The sequence below is a fragment of the Pantherophis guttatus genome, chromosome 2, assembly GCF_059756535.1.
Source record: "Pantherophis guttatus breed Tessera chromosome 2, ASM5975653v1, whole genome shotgun sequence".
Lineage (NCBI taxonomy): Eukaryota > Metazoa > Chordata > Lepidosauria > Squamata > Colubridae > Pantherophis > Pantherophis guttatus.
In genome coordinates this window covers 249862176-249882234 of record NC_142064.1, presented here as the reverse complement: position 1 = coordinate 249882234, position 20059 = coordinate 249862176, and the positions used below count along the sequence as shown (strand labels likewise).

Sequence of the window (20059 nt, the reverse complement as noted above, 5' to 3'; positions counted from 1 at the left end):
CTGACTTTATTCGACATACTATGCTAAATTTAAGGAACTGACACAGCCAGTTCCAGTCTATAAACTTCTAATCTCAATCGGGCTTCATTTCAATAACACTGACTGAGGAATTATGGGAGTTGAAGTCCAGACATTTTAAAAGTTGCATGGTTGAGAAACACTGGTCTGGAGCTAATAAGCACATAAAGCAGAGATAAAGAAATCTCTGATTTTTTCATTTTTGCTAAATGATAGTTCCCAGAAGCAAGGAACTGAAGTAGACAATAGGGCAACCAATTTTTTCACTTTCCCTACACAGGTGATCCTTGGTTAATTACTACTTGTTCAGCAAGTGTTACTTACAATGAACTTACAATGGTGCCAAAATGGATGGTTCTTATGATCAGTCTTTAAAGTTCCAAAAGTTGTAGTACTCCAACAGTCACATGATCATAATCCACACACTTAGCAACCAGCCTGGATTTCCAACTGTTGCAGCGTTCTGCAGTTTATATAATCGTGATTCATGACCTTCCCTGCTAGCTTTCCACAATCAAAGACAATGGGGAAGCCAGCAGGAAACTGGAAACTGCCATCGCTAAGTGGCATGGACATCTGACATCATAATTTATGACTGCATCACATAACAATGGAAATTCCACTCCTAATTACTGTTATTAAGTGAGGACTACTTGTAAAGCATGGATTCTGCAAGTAAGCTATCAGAGCTTTCTAGTAAAATGGCATCTTTAGTCTCTTCTATTCTGGAAAAGATGTCAAGGAATAGCTCAGGATACCCTTAGTGTCCAGTTCGGTCAAAGGTCCCAAGATGCCTTTCTTCTTATCAGCAGTAGCTGCAGCCCGAGCTCCATCCTTCTGCTCTTCCAGCAGGTCTTCCTGAGCCCAGCGCTGGGAGTAATGCTTTCCTAATGGTGGAATCTATAAGAACAGGACAGCAGTGCATAAATGAGAGCCAGCTCACACACCAGAAGGGCAAATATCCCCAAACAATTCAACTGTGTCTCAATGCATATTTGTACCAAATGCAGCCCCTTTTTTCAGATGTAATTCTAATTGAACTGCTTCCGTTCAACTCAATTATTTCTTCCTCCCTTCCAAAATTTTCTATTTTAAATGATTATAGTACAATATCCTTATTCCCTAATGGATCTAAGCAGTTTTACAGCTAAGGTGGGAGAATAATACTCTTCATTGCCCATCACTGTACAAAATGTCATTCCATTGTCTGTGTAGATCGAATTTCCTTGAGATGATCCAGAGAAGGTACTAAAAAGAGATAACTGAAATGAAATGGGAAAACATGTTCTCTCTAGACAGGGAGCCTCAAAGATCAGGGAAAAAGGAGTACCAAAGGCATTTCTTTCTGCAGTAATCCAACTGTCGCAAACATGGATAAAACCTCAAGCTTTTCTGCCCTGCAACTTTCCTAGTCTTGTGCCTTCTGTCCCACTAATGGAACAAGCAGAGTTCCCTTTATCATTCTACAAGAGAAGAGATTAAGAAGCACTGAGGGGAATGGAAGCGGGAGATAAAGTTGGACAAGTGACTGTCTCAAAGGTGCTTTTTCAAAAAGCAGCTGGACTTCCCTGTTTTTCCTTGTTTCTCCTCCTAGAAGCTTCTTCAGTTCTGACTGAATGGTGAAGAATGGTAGGATTTATATTCCTTGCAATCATCTGGTCATTAGCACTCTTTCTGATAGTCGTTGAGGCCACTTGGAGGTTTATCTATGCCTGAGGTCACCTGAATAGTGCAAATGGGCATGGAACCTTCTTGGAACTGCTGAAAGGACTTGTTGTAAACAAGAGATAGGTAGTCTTGTATCCCAACAGTCCTTTCAGCAGTTCCAAGAAGATTCAACGATTGCAAGGAGTATAAATCCTTCCATTCTCCACCATTCAGTCAGAACTGAAGAAACTTCTTGCATGAGAAACAAAACGTCTTCAAGGAAAAACAAAGTCCAGTTGCCTTTTGAAAAAGCACATTTGGGACAACCATGACCTGGATGATTGAGAATCTCCATAGACATATGGGCAAGTGATTTTTTTTCCCCTTCAGTTTTGTAACTCTGGGATTCTTAAAAGGAAAAAGGTTGTTCTCTTCATCCAAATTTTGGAAATGCTACCGTTTAAAAATCTTAGAAAACGTATTTGCTTGAGAACAACTACAAAGCTTTGGCTCACAGAAAATCAACAATACATATTTTACAAAATGCAAATTTTAGCAATTACAATTATCATGAACCTCTAGGTCAGAAATGGAGAATCTGTGGTCCTTCAAATACTGAACTGCAACACTTATTGTCTCTTACTTGGTCATGCTGATTGGAGCTGTTAAGTTGTAGTTTAGCAACATGCGAATAACTTGCTCTGTGCTCCAGTAAAGTCAATATAGAATCCAACAGCCTTTTAGTCCTATTGTTTCACCTGATACAGAATTTGTCTTAGATCAACGTGAGTACCACAGTTTAACATGAGGAATGTATGGAGAATTAATCCAAATTTAGGGCAGGTTGAATGAAATGCTCCTGCTTTTTTTACCTTGTAGTGTTCAGCTTCATCTTCAGGTGGCTTGAGAAGATCGTCTAAAGTACGAACCTCCTCATTAGTGAGATCAGAACAGTATGGCTCCACTGAGGCCCAGAATCTGTAAACATGAACAGTAAGAAGGAAATAGAATCACAGTTCAGGAAGATTGCTTATAACAGGCAACATGACAGTCTAACATAACACCTTAACATCTGGATTACTAAGAAGCTAGAACCTTTCTTAGTCACCACAAGCAGTACATTGCCTTTCCTAGCCAAGGGTGCAAGTCATATTGAGAATGGGGATTATGGGAATTGAAGTTCAACATATGGAGAACCTCAGAGCATTTATTCTGATAGTGCAATCCATGTAACAAGAACCAATAATAATTGCCAGATATTAAGACAAGGGATGGCAAACTGGGGGATATGTTTAGTGGCCCCATTTTTTTCCTGCCACCTCTTTTGAAAGTAAGGCTAGAGGTTGCCCATTCCTGCTGTAACTATTTACTGAACTATACACCTATTTCTTCTTTGTGCTTCATAATGTAGATACTTAGTGTGATGATGGATAAGATGATAGCAGTCACTTTCATAGTTACCTGTTAGGTGCATCATTTTTAGGGATACGGGGCACATCAATTGGATCATCTGAGAATTCATACTCTTGAATTTTAGGCTGCAGGTTCTTGGATTTGGGACGTCCTGGAGTGCTGTGGCTTCCTTTCACATCTAGCTTCTGCTTCTTGAGCTTGCTATGTTTGATAGAAGGACCCACCTCATGGTCCTTGCCAATTTTCAGAAATCGCCTGTCTCCTTTCTTGTCTTGCCAGTCTGTCAAAATCTGATGAGAATGAAGAAAGAAAAAAGGTGGCTTAAAAGGTCATATAGCAAGCTACCTATACCTATCTTGGAAAGAGGAATCAGAAAAAGGATTCTTTAGCAGGACTGCTGCATTATGGAATTCTTACTAACATCAGAAGAGCCCTGATGGAACAAAACAATAGTTTAATTTGTCTACAATTCTGTGTTACGTATGGATAGGCTAATGCATGTTGGAAGCAGGGTCCTTAGTGCTCTCTGAGCTTGGTTGTTTTTTTTTTTGTAGACGTTTCTCTACCAAAGTACCAATAGATGTTACCTAATTTGGTAATAAAACATCTGCAAGAAAAAAACCAAGCTCAGAGAGCATAAACGACTCCCCAGTTCAAATGTGAGCTACAATTGTTCTTTTCTGTCACCATTTCGGAAGCTAACTCCTCATCTAACTGCGACACAAAATCCTCCAGCAGCAAGGCAAGGGCACGATCACCTGAGCCAAATGTGACTTTTGTCTAAAGACTACAGAAGTCTAGCTTTTCTAAACAGTTTCTCAGATGACCTTAAAAGCATGGAGCCAAATGGGCTCTGCCATCTAGAAAGCAGACTGCACTATATTCTTGCTTTCTGAAAATGACTTGCCTTTCACAGACTTAAGGACTGTTTGATCAATTATATTTGATCAACTGGAAGACTCAAATCTGAAGGGCCTTCTTTCTATGAGGACTCGATTACCGTCTGACCTGGGTTTCAGTCTCCAGCACCCGAAGTCGGCGGCTTGCAGATGACAGCAATGTTTCAAGCTCTAACTGTAACGTGTCAAGTTCTTCAATGCCAATGCCATCGTCTTCAGAACGGGCCAGTACCGCCGTATAGCGTGGGCACACTTTGAGATGGTCCACAGACTTGAAATCGTGGAATTGAAGGGGACAATCTTTCAGTTCAGACATGGTGTTGCCGGGCCTTGAAGAAAAGAAAGAGAGATGTTAAGCATGAAAAGAGCGACATTAACAATTTGCCACATTAACAGCGGAACAGAAGAGGGAATGAAATTATTTTATTTTAGAAAAGAGCACTGTATATTTTACTGTTTGAAAATTTAATAAATATTACTTTTTTTTTCAAAAAAGAAATTATTTTATTTTATTCCTAACCCCCCCCTCCCCCCCAAAAAACCAAAAATCTTACCCTACATTAAATATTGGAAACGAGTAGCTCTTCACAGCCAGGAATCTTGCTGAGATGGAGGCATCGCTGCAAGGCACCGTTGAATTGGGAAGAATCCAATTCTTGGATTGGAAAACCAAAAGTTATTTAAAAACAAAATAAACGACGACCAGAAGAGAAGGGCTGCTATGGCAAATGCAGGCTTTGACAGGGTGAGCTACCAGCAGACGAGATTATTATGGAAGTGGACAATCCTGCAGAGGGAAGGCGAAGACAAGACAAGGAATGTGAAGGGAATCCTTTTGCCCAACGAAGTCCTAAAATAACCAGGACGGAGGGAACTGGAGCCTGTGAGGCTGCTTTGAAAAGGAGACAAGGAAGCACCTATATATAAGAACTATGGACGGTGGAGAAGCAAATGATGAATGAGGGGGGGAAACAAGCCAGGAGGGGGCGCTGGAGAAAGGCGGGGGAGGGGGGAAGAAATTATTGGGGGCGTTTCCGGTTCCAGAGGCTCCTTCCGGGTTACACCCATTCGGAGCGCGCCAGGAAGGGAAGAGGGGCGCCTCGTATCCCCCGCAGATGCAGCAGTTGGGCGCGAGGGAGCCTCCCAACCGCCATAGCGACGTGGGGGGGGGAGGGGTGAAGGGAAAAGTATCACCCCGAAGTCTCCCACCCAAAAAAAAAAAAAAATCTCTCTGCCCGGAGACTTCCGCCCCTTCCGGTCTCAGCGGTCGAACCTTGTCATTGGCCACGCTTTCTTACTTCGCTCTCATTGGCTGCAAACCAGCGCGCGGAGCCGTAGAACGCGTCGCTTTTTAATTAAAAAAAAAAAAAAAAACTTGGCGTCCTTTTGACTCCACCCACCCTGACTCTTCTGATGGCCAAATATGGAGGCAGGGAGGATGGGTCATACCATACTCACCGAAAAATGGGGGTGGGTTGGGGGAAGGAAAACGAATTTGCCTCTTGTTTCCTACGAAGGAGACGTTTCGGCCTCCTTCGCTGCCGTCATGGAATGTTGCGTGGCGTGTTGCGAATACCTCATTAAGAAAGAGAAAAAAAGGGAGGGTTAAGATTTAAGACCCCGCGCGCTCACCCGTGGGGAGGGAGTGTTGGAACGGGCCAGCCCGTGCGGAAGTGGAGCTCTTGTTTGGTGGAGGCCACTTCCGCTTCCGTTTTCTGGACCAGGTCTCGGGGGGTGCAGCGGCTGCTTAGTCTTCTCTTTGCTGCCATGGTGAGTGGGCGGAGGGGCTCTTGGAGGGAGCGAGCGAGGGAAGCGCTGAAGGCGGCGAGAAGGGGGGGGGCTTGACGCGATGGAGGCCTGGGGTTAAAAAAAAAAAGGGGGGGGGGTTGGAGAGCGGTCCATGGCCAGGCGGGATTGGGAGCGGAGGCGGCGGCGGCGGCCAAACCCTTCGGCTGGGATCGAACTAGCCCGGATCGCCGGATCCCGCGTTGGGATCGGAGGCAGGGAAACACCGGGAAAAGGAAGCCCGCCTTCTGTGGTTTTGGAAAGCGCTGACGTCAGAGAGCGAGAAGATCTCTGCTGGGGTGGGGGAGGGGGGGATTTGCAAAGGGCCGGAGGATCTCCCCAAATTCGTGATCCCTTTTTTCTCCCCCCTCCCCCACTTCTCTCTCCTTCCTACAGACAGCCACTCTGCGCCCTTACCTCAACGCAGTGCGTGCCACCCTGCAGGCTGCCTTGTGCCTGGAGAACTTCTCCTCCCAGGTGGTCGAGAGGCACAACAAACCCGAGGTGGAAGTCAGGTCTGTGCCTGAAGGTTCAGTGGAGGAGGCAGAATGACGCTTTGATGTGTGTTGGATTGCAAGGCGGGGGGGGGGGTGTCTGTACACCCCTCCCCCCCAAAAAATCGTTTTTTTATCGTGCCTAGCAGCCGATATAGATTTTTCTCTGTGACAATCTATTCTTTAATCCTTTCCTTTTTCACGCCTCTCAAGGGTGCACTCGTTGCCGCTATAACGGAACCCATCCGCCTGGCTGCTGGTCATTCTTCTTCCTTCTCTTTCCTTGCACCTTTCCCACCATTGCAGCCTTTTCCAGAGAGTTGGATCTTCACCCAGTGGTGGGATTCAAGTAATTTAACAACCGGTTCTCTGCCCTAATGGTTTCTTTCAACAACCAGTTTGCCAAACTGCTCAGAAAGTTAATAACCGGTTCTCCCGAAGTGGTGCGAAGTGGCTGAATCCCACCGCTGTCTTCACATAATGCAGGGGTGTCGAGCTGTGGAATGTGTCACCCACAGGCCCCGCCCACCCGCAAAGGCAAAAAAACAACCGTTGCAATACGTCACGTGACACAATCGAGTTTGACACCTCTGCCATAATGTGTCCAAAGAGTTTTATATGGCCTCATCAGGTGTAGCTTTCCCCTCCTTCAGAAATTGGATTTGGAAATAGGCTTTTAAAATAAGAATGCAGGTATTCCTCAACTTATGACTACAATTGAGCTCAATATTTATGTTGCTAAGTGAGAAGTTTTTTAAGTGAGCTTCACCCGGAGTTATGACTTCTCACCACATTTGTTAAGTGAATCATTACAGTAATTAAATTAATAACACAGTTAAGTGAATCTCATTTCTCTATTGGCTTTTGCTTGTCAGGTCGCAAAAGGGGATCACATGACTCTGGGACTGCAACCGTCATACATGTGAGTCAGTTGTCAAGCATCCAAATGTAAATCACATGACTGTAGGGATGCTGCAACAATCATAAGTGTGAAAAATGGCCATAAGTCACTGTTTTCAGTGCCGTAACTTTGAACAATCACTAAGTGAACTGTTGTAAGTCGAGGACTACCTGTATCTGCCCTAATTTATTAAAGCCGCAAATGCAAACCCAAAGGGCAGTTGATGGCAAAGCTGTATTAAAGGTGTTTTAATTTAAAGCTATTTAATAATTATTTAAAACTATTAAAGATAGAGGGAGCTAGTTTGGTCTAGTGATTAAGGCACCAGGGTAGAAACCAGGAAATTGACTTCTAGTCTCATTTTAGGCATGAAAGCTGGCTGGCTGACTTTGGACCAATCAGTCACTCTCAGCCTAACTCCTTTCATAGGGTTGTTGTGAGGAAAAGCAGAGGAAGAAAGAGTATTGGGCATGTTGGCTGCTATGTGTTGTTTAAAAAGACAGGATATAAATGTATAGAGAATAGGTGGAAGAGAAATTTGATGGCATACAAAATTGTGAAAAACAGCATGGAGGTATCAAAATGAATGACCTGTCCTATAAATTGTCATGGAATCAGAGAAGGAATGGTCAATTAATTCGTTGGACTAAGTTTTAGTGAAAAGAATCTGTACACGTCTTTCACTTCTGTTCTCTTGTCCTACACTTTCTGAGGTTCCCCATAATACTGTACCACAAAAACACACAATTATACCCAAAAATGCTTCTGGAAATTTCAAAAGCTTTTTATTCAATCTTTTGAGCTTTAGGGTTAGTTGGTTCATCAATAAGGTAATATTTTAATTTTTTTAATTCTTATTTTGCTTCTGTTTATGGTCTGCTTCATTTTATGGTTGCAATAGCTTTCAGCCTAATGTTCATGGCTTCTATATAGTTATATATTATACTGTCCTGTTGGGATATTGCCTCATACTACTTCTTAATTCCAAATTAGTGATTCTTAAATAGACCTTTAGCTCCTGGTGGAGCCACAGGTCATGAATGGCTGCTGCTGATATAAAATGGCTTATAAGCTTATATATTTTTTTCGCACCTTCCTCAGCATTGCCTTTATTTCTTTTTGTAAATACTGCATAGATGTTTCTTTGTGCATTATCTGGCACTTTAAAAAAAATACACTGAACACATGTTACAATTTTCTCAGCTCCAGTCAGTCTGTTTTGCCTTTTCCTACATTGAATTTATGGATTCATGTGTGTTATGTTTTAATATATAAAACAGTATTTTATGTGACATAAAAATGTTAACTGTGCACCCATCTGATGAAGTCTAGTAGTCTACATGCATCACATGAGAAGTCTAGTCAATATTGGACCTCACTAGTTTCTCCTGCAATAAGTTCAGCTAACGAATTATGGAGTGTACCATTTATGGGCTGTTTCCATTCAAGTTTGACACACATTAATTCATTAGATATCTAGATAACTAAAATGTATATGAGGTGGTTTTCAAATTTCAAACACAGTAACTTAAGACACAGTGATGGTTATTAATATATCCTATTAATGATAGTTGTATGTAGACCAAGCTTCAGAATAGGAGTTGCTATAGAACAGGGGTCTCCAACCTCGGCAACTTTTAAGACTTGTTGGCTTTGCTAGGTGAGGAACTCTGGGAGTTGAAGTCCGCAAGTCTTAAAGTTGCCAAGGTTGGAGACCCCTGCTATAGAACACAAGCCAGACAGTGATAAGGACCCATTTTTTGCTTTGGGGTTTCCCATATAGTGTGGCCTCAGTAGAAATAATATGCTGCATGGCTCTAATTTATCAGAACTTTTATATTTTAATTTGACACAAATAGGTAAATATCAAAAGGAATCAATATTTTAAAAAATCCTCTTGTGTAAATCTATGGAGTATTCTTGCTGCGTTGCTGTTGGATCAGAAATGACATACTGTATGTGATGCAGAAACAACATTTTTCTTTTACTAGCTCAATCTCCATTTCATTCCACCCCCATACTTTACCATACTTCATGTCTTGATCATATTGCTATCTTGGTCTGCCTTGCTTAACATTTTTCCATTTGTATTTTCTGTATTTCCTTTCAAAGATTATTTGAGGCCTTTTAGCCCAGCCCAGCCCACCCAGCCCAGCCCACTCCAACCCTGACCCTAATCCCTCCCTAATTAGCATAAAACAATGGCTCTGAATGGGATTCTACCCAGTCCCATCCTGAGACATCATAGATTCCACTTGCAGACTGTTCCTTAAAACAGGGGTCTCCAGCCTTAGCAACATTAAGCTGGCTGGGGAATTCTGGGAGTTGAAGTCCACCAGGCGTAACGTTGCCAAGGTTGGAGACCCCTGCCTTAAAACATTCTTGTAGCATCTCTTCAGGCATATAGAGTATAAGCTCTATTAAGAAAAAGAAGGGCTATAGTTACAGTTACAGTGAAGGCCTATAGTTCAGTGGGAAAAGCCTTTCCTTAAAAAACCAAATTGCCAAATGGACCAGTGGCCTGATTTAATTAGATGAGACCTTTATTTTTGTAAGATTCACTACTTTCCTCAGTCTTTTTGAGACAAAGTTCCTCAAGTTAATGTAGGAATCTGGGTAACTATATGCCTGTTGCAATAGTTTTCTGTAGAATTGTGTTAAAGTGTTGTAAGGCTGCTGCTGCTGCATACAGATGAACTTTGTTTTCATCCATTTGACTTGGACTTGTTTAGCTATTTACAATTAGAGCTGGAAACATTTTTTAAGGTTTGTGTCTGTGTTTTGGAGCAATTCTAGGGTGTCCCTGGAAATCTGTCCAAATAACTACCAGTCTTCCCCGAAAATAAGACCCAATCGGAAAATAAGCCCTAGCATGATTTTTCAGGATGCTTGTAATATAAGCCCTACCCCAAAAATAAGCCCCAGTTAAGATCATCAGCTAGACGGAGGCAATTATTACCATATTTCCCCAAAAAGGAGACCTAACCAGAAAATAAGCCCTAATGCGTCTTTTGGAGCAAAAAATAATATAAGGCCCAATCTTATTTTCGGGGAAACACGGCATGCATTTTAGAATGCAGTCACTCGCAGCTAGAGAAAAGTGCTCTAACAACCCATTTGAAATTGTGTAAAGAGGAAGCTCTGCAATTCTGGATGGCCAAGAATGCATGTAGTTCCATTTCAAGAAACTGAATCATGAGAATAAAATTGTAGGCAAATATTTAAACGGTATCAGATGTGAAGAAGATTAATAATATCAAAATGCAAATAGGGCTAATGCATTGCAGTTTAAGTGGTTGCAAAGGCAGCAGTGTTTCTATCTTTCAAGCAATAATAGAACTCTGATTATCTTTTGCTGTTTCCATTGCTCTCTTAATATCAGCTATATAGATTTGTGTTCCCTGTTCTTTCTGCTCTTTTCTTAGAGGACTTCTATTTTGTACAGAGTTTTCAACAATATCCTAGCACATTAGAACGTTCCTTTAATTTTTCTTTATAGGTAGATAAAAATATTCAATCTTCCCTCTAGATTAGATAATCTTTAGGCCGTGCTGTTTTTCCATATTTATTGGCAGAGGGCTGTTATGGCCTTTATCGTTTCTATGCCAGCCTCCTGGGAGATCATCCATCCCTTGGGGTTTTCCTTTTTTTGCCAGCGGGTTTATAGCTCATCTGACTTTCTCCTCAAGCACCAGTAATTCGTCCTCAATAGAAGAGGAGCTCCTCAAATTTGCAGAGGACACCAAGCTGGGGGGAATTTTTAACACTTTGGAAGATAAGATTCAGGATTCAGAAGGATCTTGAGAGACTAGAGTCATGGGCCGCATCCAGTAAAATGTCAGCCTTGGAAGCCATATTAGGCCGGAAGCTTCAGTGCTGCCACCTCCTCATGTGTAAGAAAGTAGGAGGGGGGATTTAGGAGAGGGGAGTTAGTAGACATAATAGCATTCTTCCTATCGGTCAAGGTCAGGGTGAGCCAGCATCTGGAGGAGGAGTGGTCAGGGGCTGGCTTGAAGTGGAACGGACGATGATTGGAGCATGTGATCGATTGAGGAGAAAGGAGGTGGTGTTGGAGCTTTGAATTACTGAAGGAAAACCCGGGTTTTTCAGATTCGGGATTTCCCAGATGTGCCAGTTTACCTATTTCTAGTAAAGAGAACTTTGGAAAATGCCTGCTTCCGCGTCTTTACTGGGAGTTGGGGTTTTCTGGAATGCTGACATAAGATACAGTTGAGTAGTGAGAAAAGCAGGATCCTGCACTTAGGCTGGAGAAACCAAATACACAGGTATAGAACAGGCAGTACCTGACTCAACAGTAGTAACTAGGAGAGGGATCTAGATGTCCTAGTGTACTACCACTTAAGTACGGGCCAACAGTGTGCTGCAGCTGCCAAAAAGGCCAATGCAGGCCTTAACAGATTGCATTAACAGTGGGATAGCATTAAGATCATGAGAATATAGAACATGGCTCTATAATGCACTAGTGAGACTTCCAGTTTTGGTACTTGAGGAGCAATCACAAAGATGAGGGGGTTGACTTGTTCTCCAAAACGTTTGAGGGAAGAATAAGAAGCATTGGTAGAAGCTTGTTAATGAGACATCCCACCTGGAATTACAGGGAAATTTCTTGACACAGAGCAATTAGCCAGTAAAACAGTTTGCCTCCCAGAGTTGTGGGTGCTCCATCGCTGGAGGTTTCCAAGAAAAAAAATGGACAACCATCTGTTTGGGATGGTATAAGGACTCCTCCCTTGGGTAGGAGACCTCCAAGATCCCTTCCAGCCCTACGATTCTTCTCTCTCAGATGGGAGAGTTGGTCTTACACAAGTATTCTGCATGAAGGACTAAATGGTTTTTAACATTATGATCCATTATTAACTCTTTCTCATGTTCTCGCGATGTCTCGGGATTTCTTAAACAGATCTCTTGTTCTTCACAGTCTGTTACTTTCTGCAATCTGCACTCAGATATACTACCTTATTATCTCTCTCTGCTGGTTGATGGAAGTTTTCATTAAATTCTCTGGTTTTCCCAAGATCTCCTTTGGCTTTTGCCACTTCTCTTTCCATAGCTATGTCTGTGGCCTTGTTTGATAGCTAGTCTTGTTTCTTACCTTCTGGCTCTTGTTATATACTTCCTACCACCATCATTTAAAAGCACTTTAACGTCTTAGCACAATTTTTCATGTTCTCTATACATAAATCCAGGTCTTTACATCTGTTTCGAGCCTGAAACTTGTATTGTTCTGGGTTCTAGGTTACATCTCGTTAGGATTTGACCTTTTCTAGTTTTTTTCCAATCTGATGTCTACTCCAATTAGGGGGTCATGGTCTGATCCACAGTTCAGCATCCGGAGTGTTTTAAAATTCTGCATGGAGGTTTTCTTTCTGTTGCTATGTAAAATATGTATTTGATTATGATGTTATTCATTTGGAGTTGTCCAGAGAAAGCAGAGCTGCTTAACTTATTCTTTGCATTGGTCTTCACGCAAAAAGAAACTTTAGCCCAACCTACCAAAAACATAACTCTAAAAAAAAAACAGGTATAAATTTTCTGTTGCTAAAATAATGTGTTAAGCAACCCACAGCCCATTTTACCTACAGCAGCCTATCTGCCATTGTTCTGCATCACTGATAATTCTTGGTATCATTTTCATCACGAGTAGCACATTTCACGATTGTGGATTTGAAAATATAATGAGTAGGATTGGTTACGGGGGTATGTTAAAATATATCCAGAGGATGGAGTGTATGAGCCTCTGTATTGCCCAGTCTGTATTGGGAAGGGACGCGGTGGCTCAGTGGCTAAGATGCAGAGCTTGTCAATCGAAAGGTTGGCAGTTCAGCGGTTTGAATCCCTAGTGCCGTGGAACGGAGTGAGCTCCAGTTACTTGTCCCAGCTTCTGCCAACCTAGCAGTTCGAAAGCACGTAAAAAATGCAAGTAGAAAAATAGGGACCAACTTTGGTGGGAAGATAACAGCGTTCCGTGTGCCTTTGGTGTTTAGTCATGCTGGCCACATGACCCCGGAGACATCTTCGGACAGTGCTGGCTCTTCGGCTTTGAAACGGAGGTGAACACTGACCCCTAGAGTCATGAACGATTAGCACATATGTGCGAGGGGAACCTTTACCTTTTATCTATTGCCCAGTCTCTGATGTAAAAATGTCTTTCTGGGTTTGCAGAAGCAGTAAAGAACTCCTCTTGCAGCCTGTGATCATTAGCAGGAATGAGAAAGAGAAAGTCTTAATTGAAGGTTCTATCAACTCTGTGCGCGTTAGCATTGCTGTGAAACAGGTAAGTCACACGTTACAGGTGAGGTGCTTACTGCCGCTCATCCTGGAGAAAAGGCTCATGGGTTCCTATTTTCCTTCTGCAGGCTGATGAGATTGAGAAAATTCTATGTCACAAATTTATGCGGTTCATGATGATGAGAGCAGAAAACTTCTTCATTTTACGTCGGAAACCAGTTGAGGTGGGAAATACGGAGTCATTGTTGTCCTAAGTGTGTAATTCTGTTGACAGTACTACCAACGTATGGATTGTTTCACATCTTAAGCTTTCCAGCAGGCCTAAAATTTCAATGTGCCTCTTACCTTTAAGACATATTTAAATCAATAACAATAATCTCTTTTCACAAAATCAAATAACGTGGCTTTATTAGACTGCTTTTATCTCTGATTTGGTCTGTTTAATCGTGGATGAATTGTGTGAGACTTGGTTTTTGTACTAGCTGTCAGGATAATGTCTATTTTTTATACATATACTTGGAAAAAATCAAATGAGGCTGAATACAAGTAACTAAACTAAATAAATAAATACTGCATAATTGGTAATGTTTATTATTACCTTCAATATTTTGTCTGTTCTTTTTCAACTGTTGGACTTACTATGTAGGTAGCGCAGACTGATTTCAAATATTAATATGGCAGAACTTACTTCTTATGCACAATATTAGATCTTTAGAACACAAGCAACCAAAAGAAAAAGATAGATTATTTTTGTCTATGCTAAATCAATAGTCAACAGTATAGAAGAATTGATGGCTGAGTCTTGGCTTCACTGATGCTAACAATTTGCTTTTTTTTTTTTTTTAGGGCTATGACATTAGCTTCTTGATCACAAATTTCCATACAGAGCAGATGTACAAGCACAAGCTGGTGGACTTTGTCATTCATTTTATGGAGGAAATTGACAAGGAAATCAGTGAAATGAAACTGTCAGTCAATGCTAGGGCTCGCCTTGTGGCAGAAGAGTTCCTTAAGAATGTAAGGGCTTATTTTACACCTTATACAAATGATGTCCAAATAGTATGTTAAAAGCACCAGTCTCTTGTGGCTGCTTATTAGGCAGGACTTAAATTATTAAAAGGGAAGATGGAGTTGTTGCCTTTTAAAACCTTTAGAATTAAGAAGGGCTTCCCCCCATCTACCCCCACCCCCAATGTTACCTGTGAGCGTGGGAATCCTAAATTAAAATCTCTCATCTAAAGGCTTATCACACAGTCTGAAATGAATATGTTGTGAACTGATTTACCATTGAGAATAATTTATTACAGGGTGAAAAAGTAGTGTTGTATAAATGAGCTGGAATTTGCGGTTCGTTTGTGGAAAAGAGTTCTAGTGGGAATCCAATTGTTCCTTGTAGAATGTCATGCTCCATATGGTATGAATATGAGTGACAAAGTGCCAGGAACAGTAAATGCGAAAGCTTTAGGAGAGAGGGCAGTATAATAGGAGGCGTATTTTATTCCATTACAAAATTCAGAGCAATTTGTATCTTGCTCATAAGATAGATATTTTCAAACTGCGTTCTGCAAGCCCACTTAGGGTCCTAGGGAGAGACTGAAGACAACAAAGAGATTTGGTCAAGTACAGTAGGGCATCCATAGTCATTTTTCTAATACACTGTAACAGGCAAAAGGAGTAACCTTGAAGAACAGGAGGAAGAGCTGACAACAGTCAGACCATAGGATCTTGAGCCTGGGACAAAACTGTAACTTGAGAAAATGTCTCAAACAAAACCCTCCCTAGTTCTCACAAAGACGGAGGGAAGGCGGGGAGAAGCATAGATTTGCAGGGTTCTGTTACCATAATCTTATTGGCCTGCATGACTTTGGTTTCCTAGACTGATGTATCCCAAAAGGCTGACAAATGCAGCTAGTTCTCCACTGATGTCAGTTGCTTAACAACTGATCCCAAAAAAGGGACCTGTGACCTGGGTTCTGAAGTTCTGATGTTTGGACCCCTCTGCAGCCATGTGGTCAGACTTCTGGTGCTGGGCAAGACAGCTGCATTTATGGCCATTTTCAGCTTCCCAGGATCCATATAAACATGTTTTAGGACAGTTTTGTGGAATATAACACTTTTGGTTTTCAGCAAATCTACAACAATAGTGAATGATTGATCTACTGTGGCATTTAATGACCACAGTGATTCATTTAAAGACTGCCACAAAAAGGTCATAAAATGGGTCAGTCATGTGGCTGACCTATTAAATGACCCTTAAGCAGAGGTGAGCTGCACTTTCTTTAACAAAAGGTTCACTTTCTGTGAGCGTGCGCACGTGCTCGCTTGCACGCGCCCCTTTGGGACAGAAACAGAGCTTCAAACAGACTCCTAATCAGCTCAGGCAGCTCCAGTGAGAACAGCAGGGGCGGCGTGGAACGCAACTGGGTCAGCCAGAAAGTAAGTTATAAATGAATAACATAGAACGGGGGTGGGGGTGGGTGGCCCAGCCAGCGATCAGAGCTAAGGGTTTGCCTGAACCCTTGTGACTATGGAACAGCCCACCACTGCCCTTAAGATATGCAACCATGATGGACAAGCGCCACTAGAGTCGTATGTCGAGGACTACCTGTACTATGGAAAAAATAGGCCTTGTTCGCCAATGAAGAAACACCATGGCTACTGTTTTGTGGATTACGGTTCGAGGATTTATTTTTGGAATAAACAGGTTTTGCAGTATGGAGAAGTTTGAAAAGCCCTTAGACTTAGACTAAATTTATTGTCACTTTGAATGTACACTAATCGGCATACATTAAAATGATATTTCATTGCATACAGCTCTCAAAGGGTCACCACCTCCAATATACACTACATAAACATAACAAAGTAAATAAATACAAAATTATGCATATACCCACATATATTATATGATACAGAGAAACAACACAGTCTAGTTCGGATACATGTGCATGGCAAGAAAAACAAATCTTGTGAGTTTACCAGACGGATGGCATAGGGAACAAAGCTGTTACACAATCTGGAAGTCCTGCTAGAAATACTTCAAAACCTCCTCCCAGAGGTGAGCAACAGAAACAGATCGTGAAGTAGGTGTGTGGAGTCTCTCAGAATGCTTCGAGGTCTAAGCACATAGCATTTATAAGCAGTATCCTGAATAACGGAGAGCGAGCTTCCTATAACCTTCTCGGCTGTCCTTACCACTCTCTGTATGGACTTTCTATCTGAGGCACTGCTGCTACCGAACCAAACAGTGCTGCAGTTTGTCAAAACGCTCTCAATTGTGCCTCTGTAAAAAGTGGCCGGGACAGAAGGAGAAAGAAGTGCCCTGCTCTAGAATACTGTCCTAAAACCTGCAGTGATTATATTGTGGGTACCTGTGTGTGTGTGAGAAGACACTGATGGTGTTTGCCTTGGTTAATTTGTATTATATGAGCAGCAGTCATAACAATTTTGAATTAACCGATTTCTTTTTTCTTCCTTCCCCAGTTTTAGACCAAGGGCTGGAATCCACAGCTTTGCTTTCTCATCCTCTCTGCCCCGCTACCTTAGGGCGGCTACAGAGGCCACAGCTCAGGAGTGAAATGAGAAGCGGCTAGACCTGCGAGGGCTGCCCCCAGCTGTTCACCGTTCTCGCCAGTGTGCCCGGGGTCGGGAGGAGGGGAGGGGGAGGGTGCTTTTTAATATTTTTGAAACAAAACTGTGCTTGTATAAGATTGTGTTGACTTGATATTCTTTTTTTTTTTTTTTTTAATACATGATCACTTGCTGTAATTTGTCTCCCTGAATGTACTAGTGGAGAAGGTGGGATTGGTTGCTCTAGCAACCCTCTGCAGAAATTGCTAGGGGAGTTCCAGTTCAGTTGATGTGCATGCAAAAAGATTGCCTGCAATCGCTGACAAAAAAAATAAAATAAATAAACCTGCCATTTTCTGTACTGCGTGGACCGGGGGGGGGGGGAAAAAAAGACCTGGACCGTTTCTGTCATTTGACGAGTCGATGGCCAGGCTTGGAGCCTTTTGTTCAGAGGTGATTGCTGGATGACTACCTTGATCCACCTTCCTATTGATGTGTAAGGGTCATGATTGCAGGCAAGTTGGGTGTTGTAAACGGCAACCCTTTTTGTGCCAAGTCACTCCATAACCTGGAGAAAGTGCTCTTTCCCCATCCATCTTCCCCATTCCTATAGGGATCAGAGCATTCTGAACACTGCACTGCCTCCTGATTCTGCCCTGGTTTCCCTTTCCATACCTGTGCCAGAAGGAACTGGGGTTGGGGGGTGGGGTGGGGTGGGGTGGGGGAAGGGCGGGGGCCAGGCCAGGCATCAGCTGAATGGGACGGAGCTGGAATCTGTAACTCTCGTTTCTTTTTTGCTATGGCACTTGCTGTATCTTTCTTACTTTAACCTATTAAAGCCTTTTTGTCTTTGCCTCCTGAAGTAAGGATTCTTGTCTAGCTTTACTGGGGTTCCTGATACATTTCCGTCTTGCCCCAAAGGCAATGTTTAAAATGTGGATTTTTTTTTTCCTTTGAAAACATTTCACTTCTCATCCAAGAAGCTTCCTCAGTTCTATGAGTTGGAACTGAAGAAGCTTCTTGGATGAGAAGCGAAACGTTTTCAAAGAAAAAAAACCAATTGCCTTTTGGAAGAGCACCTTTGGGACAACCATGACCTGGATCAGGGGGTCAGCAACCTGTGGCTCTGGAGCCGCATGTGGCTCTTTCATCCCTCTGCTGCGGCTCGTCATTCAAAATATGCGTCACAACCGCCAATGTGCAACACCTGCCGGCATGCGATTTAATGAGCTTTTCAACCCCCGGTAGGCCAACCATGAATAAATCCAAGAAAAGAAAGTTTCAGAAGAAAAACAATGTTTAATTCAACTACATGTGCTAGTTTTGTGGCTGCTCAAGAAATAGTCAGGCATGGGAAGGGTTTTGTGGCTCCTGGTGTTTTCTGTGGGAAACAGGTCTAAATGGCTCTCTGAGTGTTTAAGGTTGCAGACCCCTGGCCTGGATGATTGAGACTCCAAAGACGTTTCCATCTTGACAAGCTGTCTGGGGAGGGTTTTGAATTTCTGGTTGCATCATAATTAGATTTAGATTTAGGTTTTATTTGATTTATATACCGCCCTACTCCCGAAGGACTCAGGGCGGTGAACAGCCACAGATAAAACACATAAATACAAAATTTGAAAGCAAAGTAAAACTGAATTAAACAATTTTGGCCCAAGACAGATTTAAAACACCCCAATAATTTAAAACAGATTAAAATTTACATTTTAAAAAGGGGAAAGATTAGGCTAGGCCAGCCTGATGGAATAAAAAGGTCTTAAGAGCACGGCGGAAGGTGCGCAGATCCGGGATCCTGCGTATCTCCAGGGGGAGCTCATTCCAGATAGTAGGTGCCCCCACAGAGAAGGCTCTCCCCCTGGGAGCCGCCAGTCGACATTGTTTGGCCAACGGCACCCGGAGGAGCCCCTCTATGAGAGCGTACCGGCCAATGACTCAATAAGCCACAAAGGGAGAAATGCAGAATTACGTTGGCATCTTTATAGCTTATGCTTTTTTTGCATTGCTCAAAGAAGGCAAATCAGTTCTGTAGACGTTTTCACTGTTAATACATTATAAATGTGTGCCCTTCTCATATCCAGCCCAAATTCCTATTTTTTTAAAAAAAAACGAGATTATTTGTGAGTGCCTATGTTTGAAATAATGATTTTAACAAGTTGGCTTTGCTATACCTTTTCCTAATATTTAGAAACGGAGTTCACAATTCAATTTTCTCTTCCTACTGGCTTGCAGTGATACTTAGTGGCATGGTTTCAACAGTGTGATACCTTTTATCTGAATAAGATCAAGGTGTTGGTATTTAGAAAGTTTTAAAACAATGAAAAAACTTAAAGTCACTGGGGAAGCACTTGAGTAGCAAGTAGATGATTCCTTCCCCACCTCATTCTTGAAAAGATACAAATAAAAACCAACAAACTTACTTCAAACTTTTCCCTCCAACACTATTCCCCCACCCAAAGGCCTCTGTTGTCTTGACAAATTATAAAATGATATTATGATATTCCCTTTCTTATATAAAAAGTGGCCTTGATCCTCCCTCAGTGCAACTGCTATTGCAGTTTAGACACAGATACACTGCAATCAGCAAAAAGAAGGTGAGGATTGTTTTGATCTGATGCACTGCTGGCAAAATTCATGCAGACATTGTATATGTGTGTGTGTTTTGTTTTCGGCCTAAGACAGAAATCTAAATCAGGAAGAGAAAGTTTATTTCAAACATCTATGTATCCTAGCAGTTGTGGCCAATCGGGAGGAATTCTAGGAACTGCCAGCAGCATTTATGCAGTCACAGGATCTCTATCTGTGGCCAAGATCAGCGGTGTCAAACCGGAGGCCCATATGGGCCAGATGCGCCCACCCCACTTCCGTGAAGGGAAAAAACATTGCGATACATCGTGTGACGGCATGTGACTACGAGTTTGACACCCGTGGTCTTTTAGATCATTGAACGTCATATTTGCAATTTGTTGCCACCGGGTATTACATATAAAGCCTCTTACCTCACGCTTCTTGCAATCTTATTGGGTGCCTGGCTGAACATAAGAAGTCACGGCTGAGGTATTCCCGGTTTACTTTACTCAGCTGGGTCT

The 20059-nt window shown here is 42.2% G+C and overlaps 2 protein-coding genes and 1 long non-coding RNA gene across 6 annotated transcripts in view; 1 reads left to right on the top strand and 2 right to left on the bottom strand.

Moving 5' to 3' along the window:
- TADA3 (transcriptional adaptor 3) overlaps positions 1-5694 on the bottom strand; it is a 13854-nt gene extending 8160 nt beyond the window's left edge. The window contains exons 1-6 of one of the 4 annotated variants that reach the window (XM_087888043.1): positions 5436-5694; positions 4532-4764; positions 4087-4306; positions 3127-3368; positions 2538-2643; positions 777-918 (exon numbers count right to left, since the gene is read on the bottom strand). In XM_087888043.1, the coding sequence (XP_087744169.1) occupies positions 777-918; positions 2538-2643; positions 3127-3368; positions 4087-4293 (697 nt within the window). In that variant the 5' untranslated portion in view covers positions 4294-4306; positions 4532-4764; positions 5436-5694. Of the gene's footprint in view, positions 1-776; positions 919-2537; positions 2644-3126; positions 3369-4086; positions 4307-4531; positions 4765-5250; positions 5354-5435 lie in introns of those variants that run through there. The other 3 variants (XM_087888045.1, XM_034431742.3, XM_087888044.1) reach the window with 3 other exon arrangements.
- Positions 5618-17835, top strand: ARPC4 (actin related protein 2/3 complex subunit 4). The gene is made up of 6 exons (XM_034431747.3): positions 5618-5747; positions 6159-6277; positions 13341-13452; positions 13535-13630; positions 14253-14423; positions 16887-17835. Exons 1-6 carry the CDS (start codon positions 5745-5747, stop codon positions 16890-16892), a joined length of 507 nt encoding a protein of 168 aa, XP_034287638.1. The 5' UTR covers positions 5618-5744; the 3' UTR covers positions 16893-17835.
- Positions 14886-20059, bottom strand: LOC117673989 (uncharacterized). Its single transcript, XR_004593633.3, has 2 exons — positions 19970-20059; positions 14886-14999 (listed from the first exon to the last, which is right to left on the bottom strand). It is a non-coding gene; the product is annotated as an uncharacterized LOC117673989 (long non-coding RNA).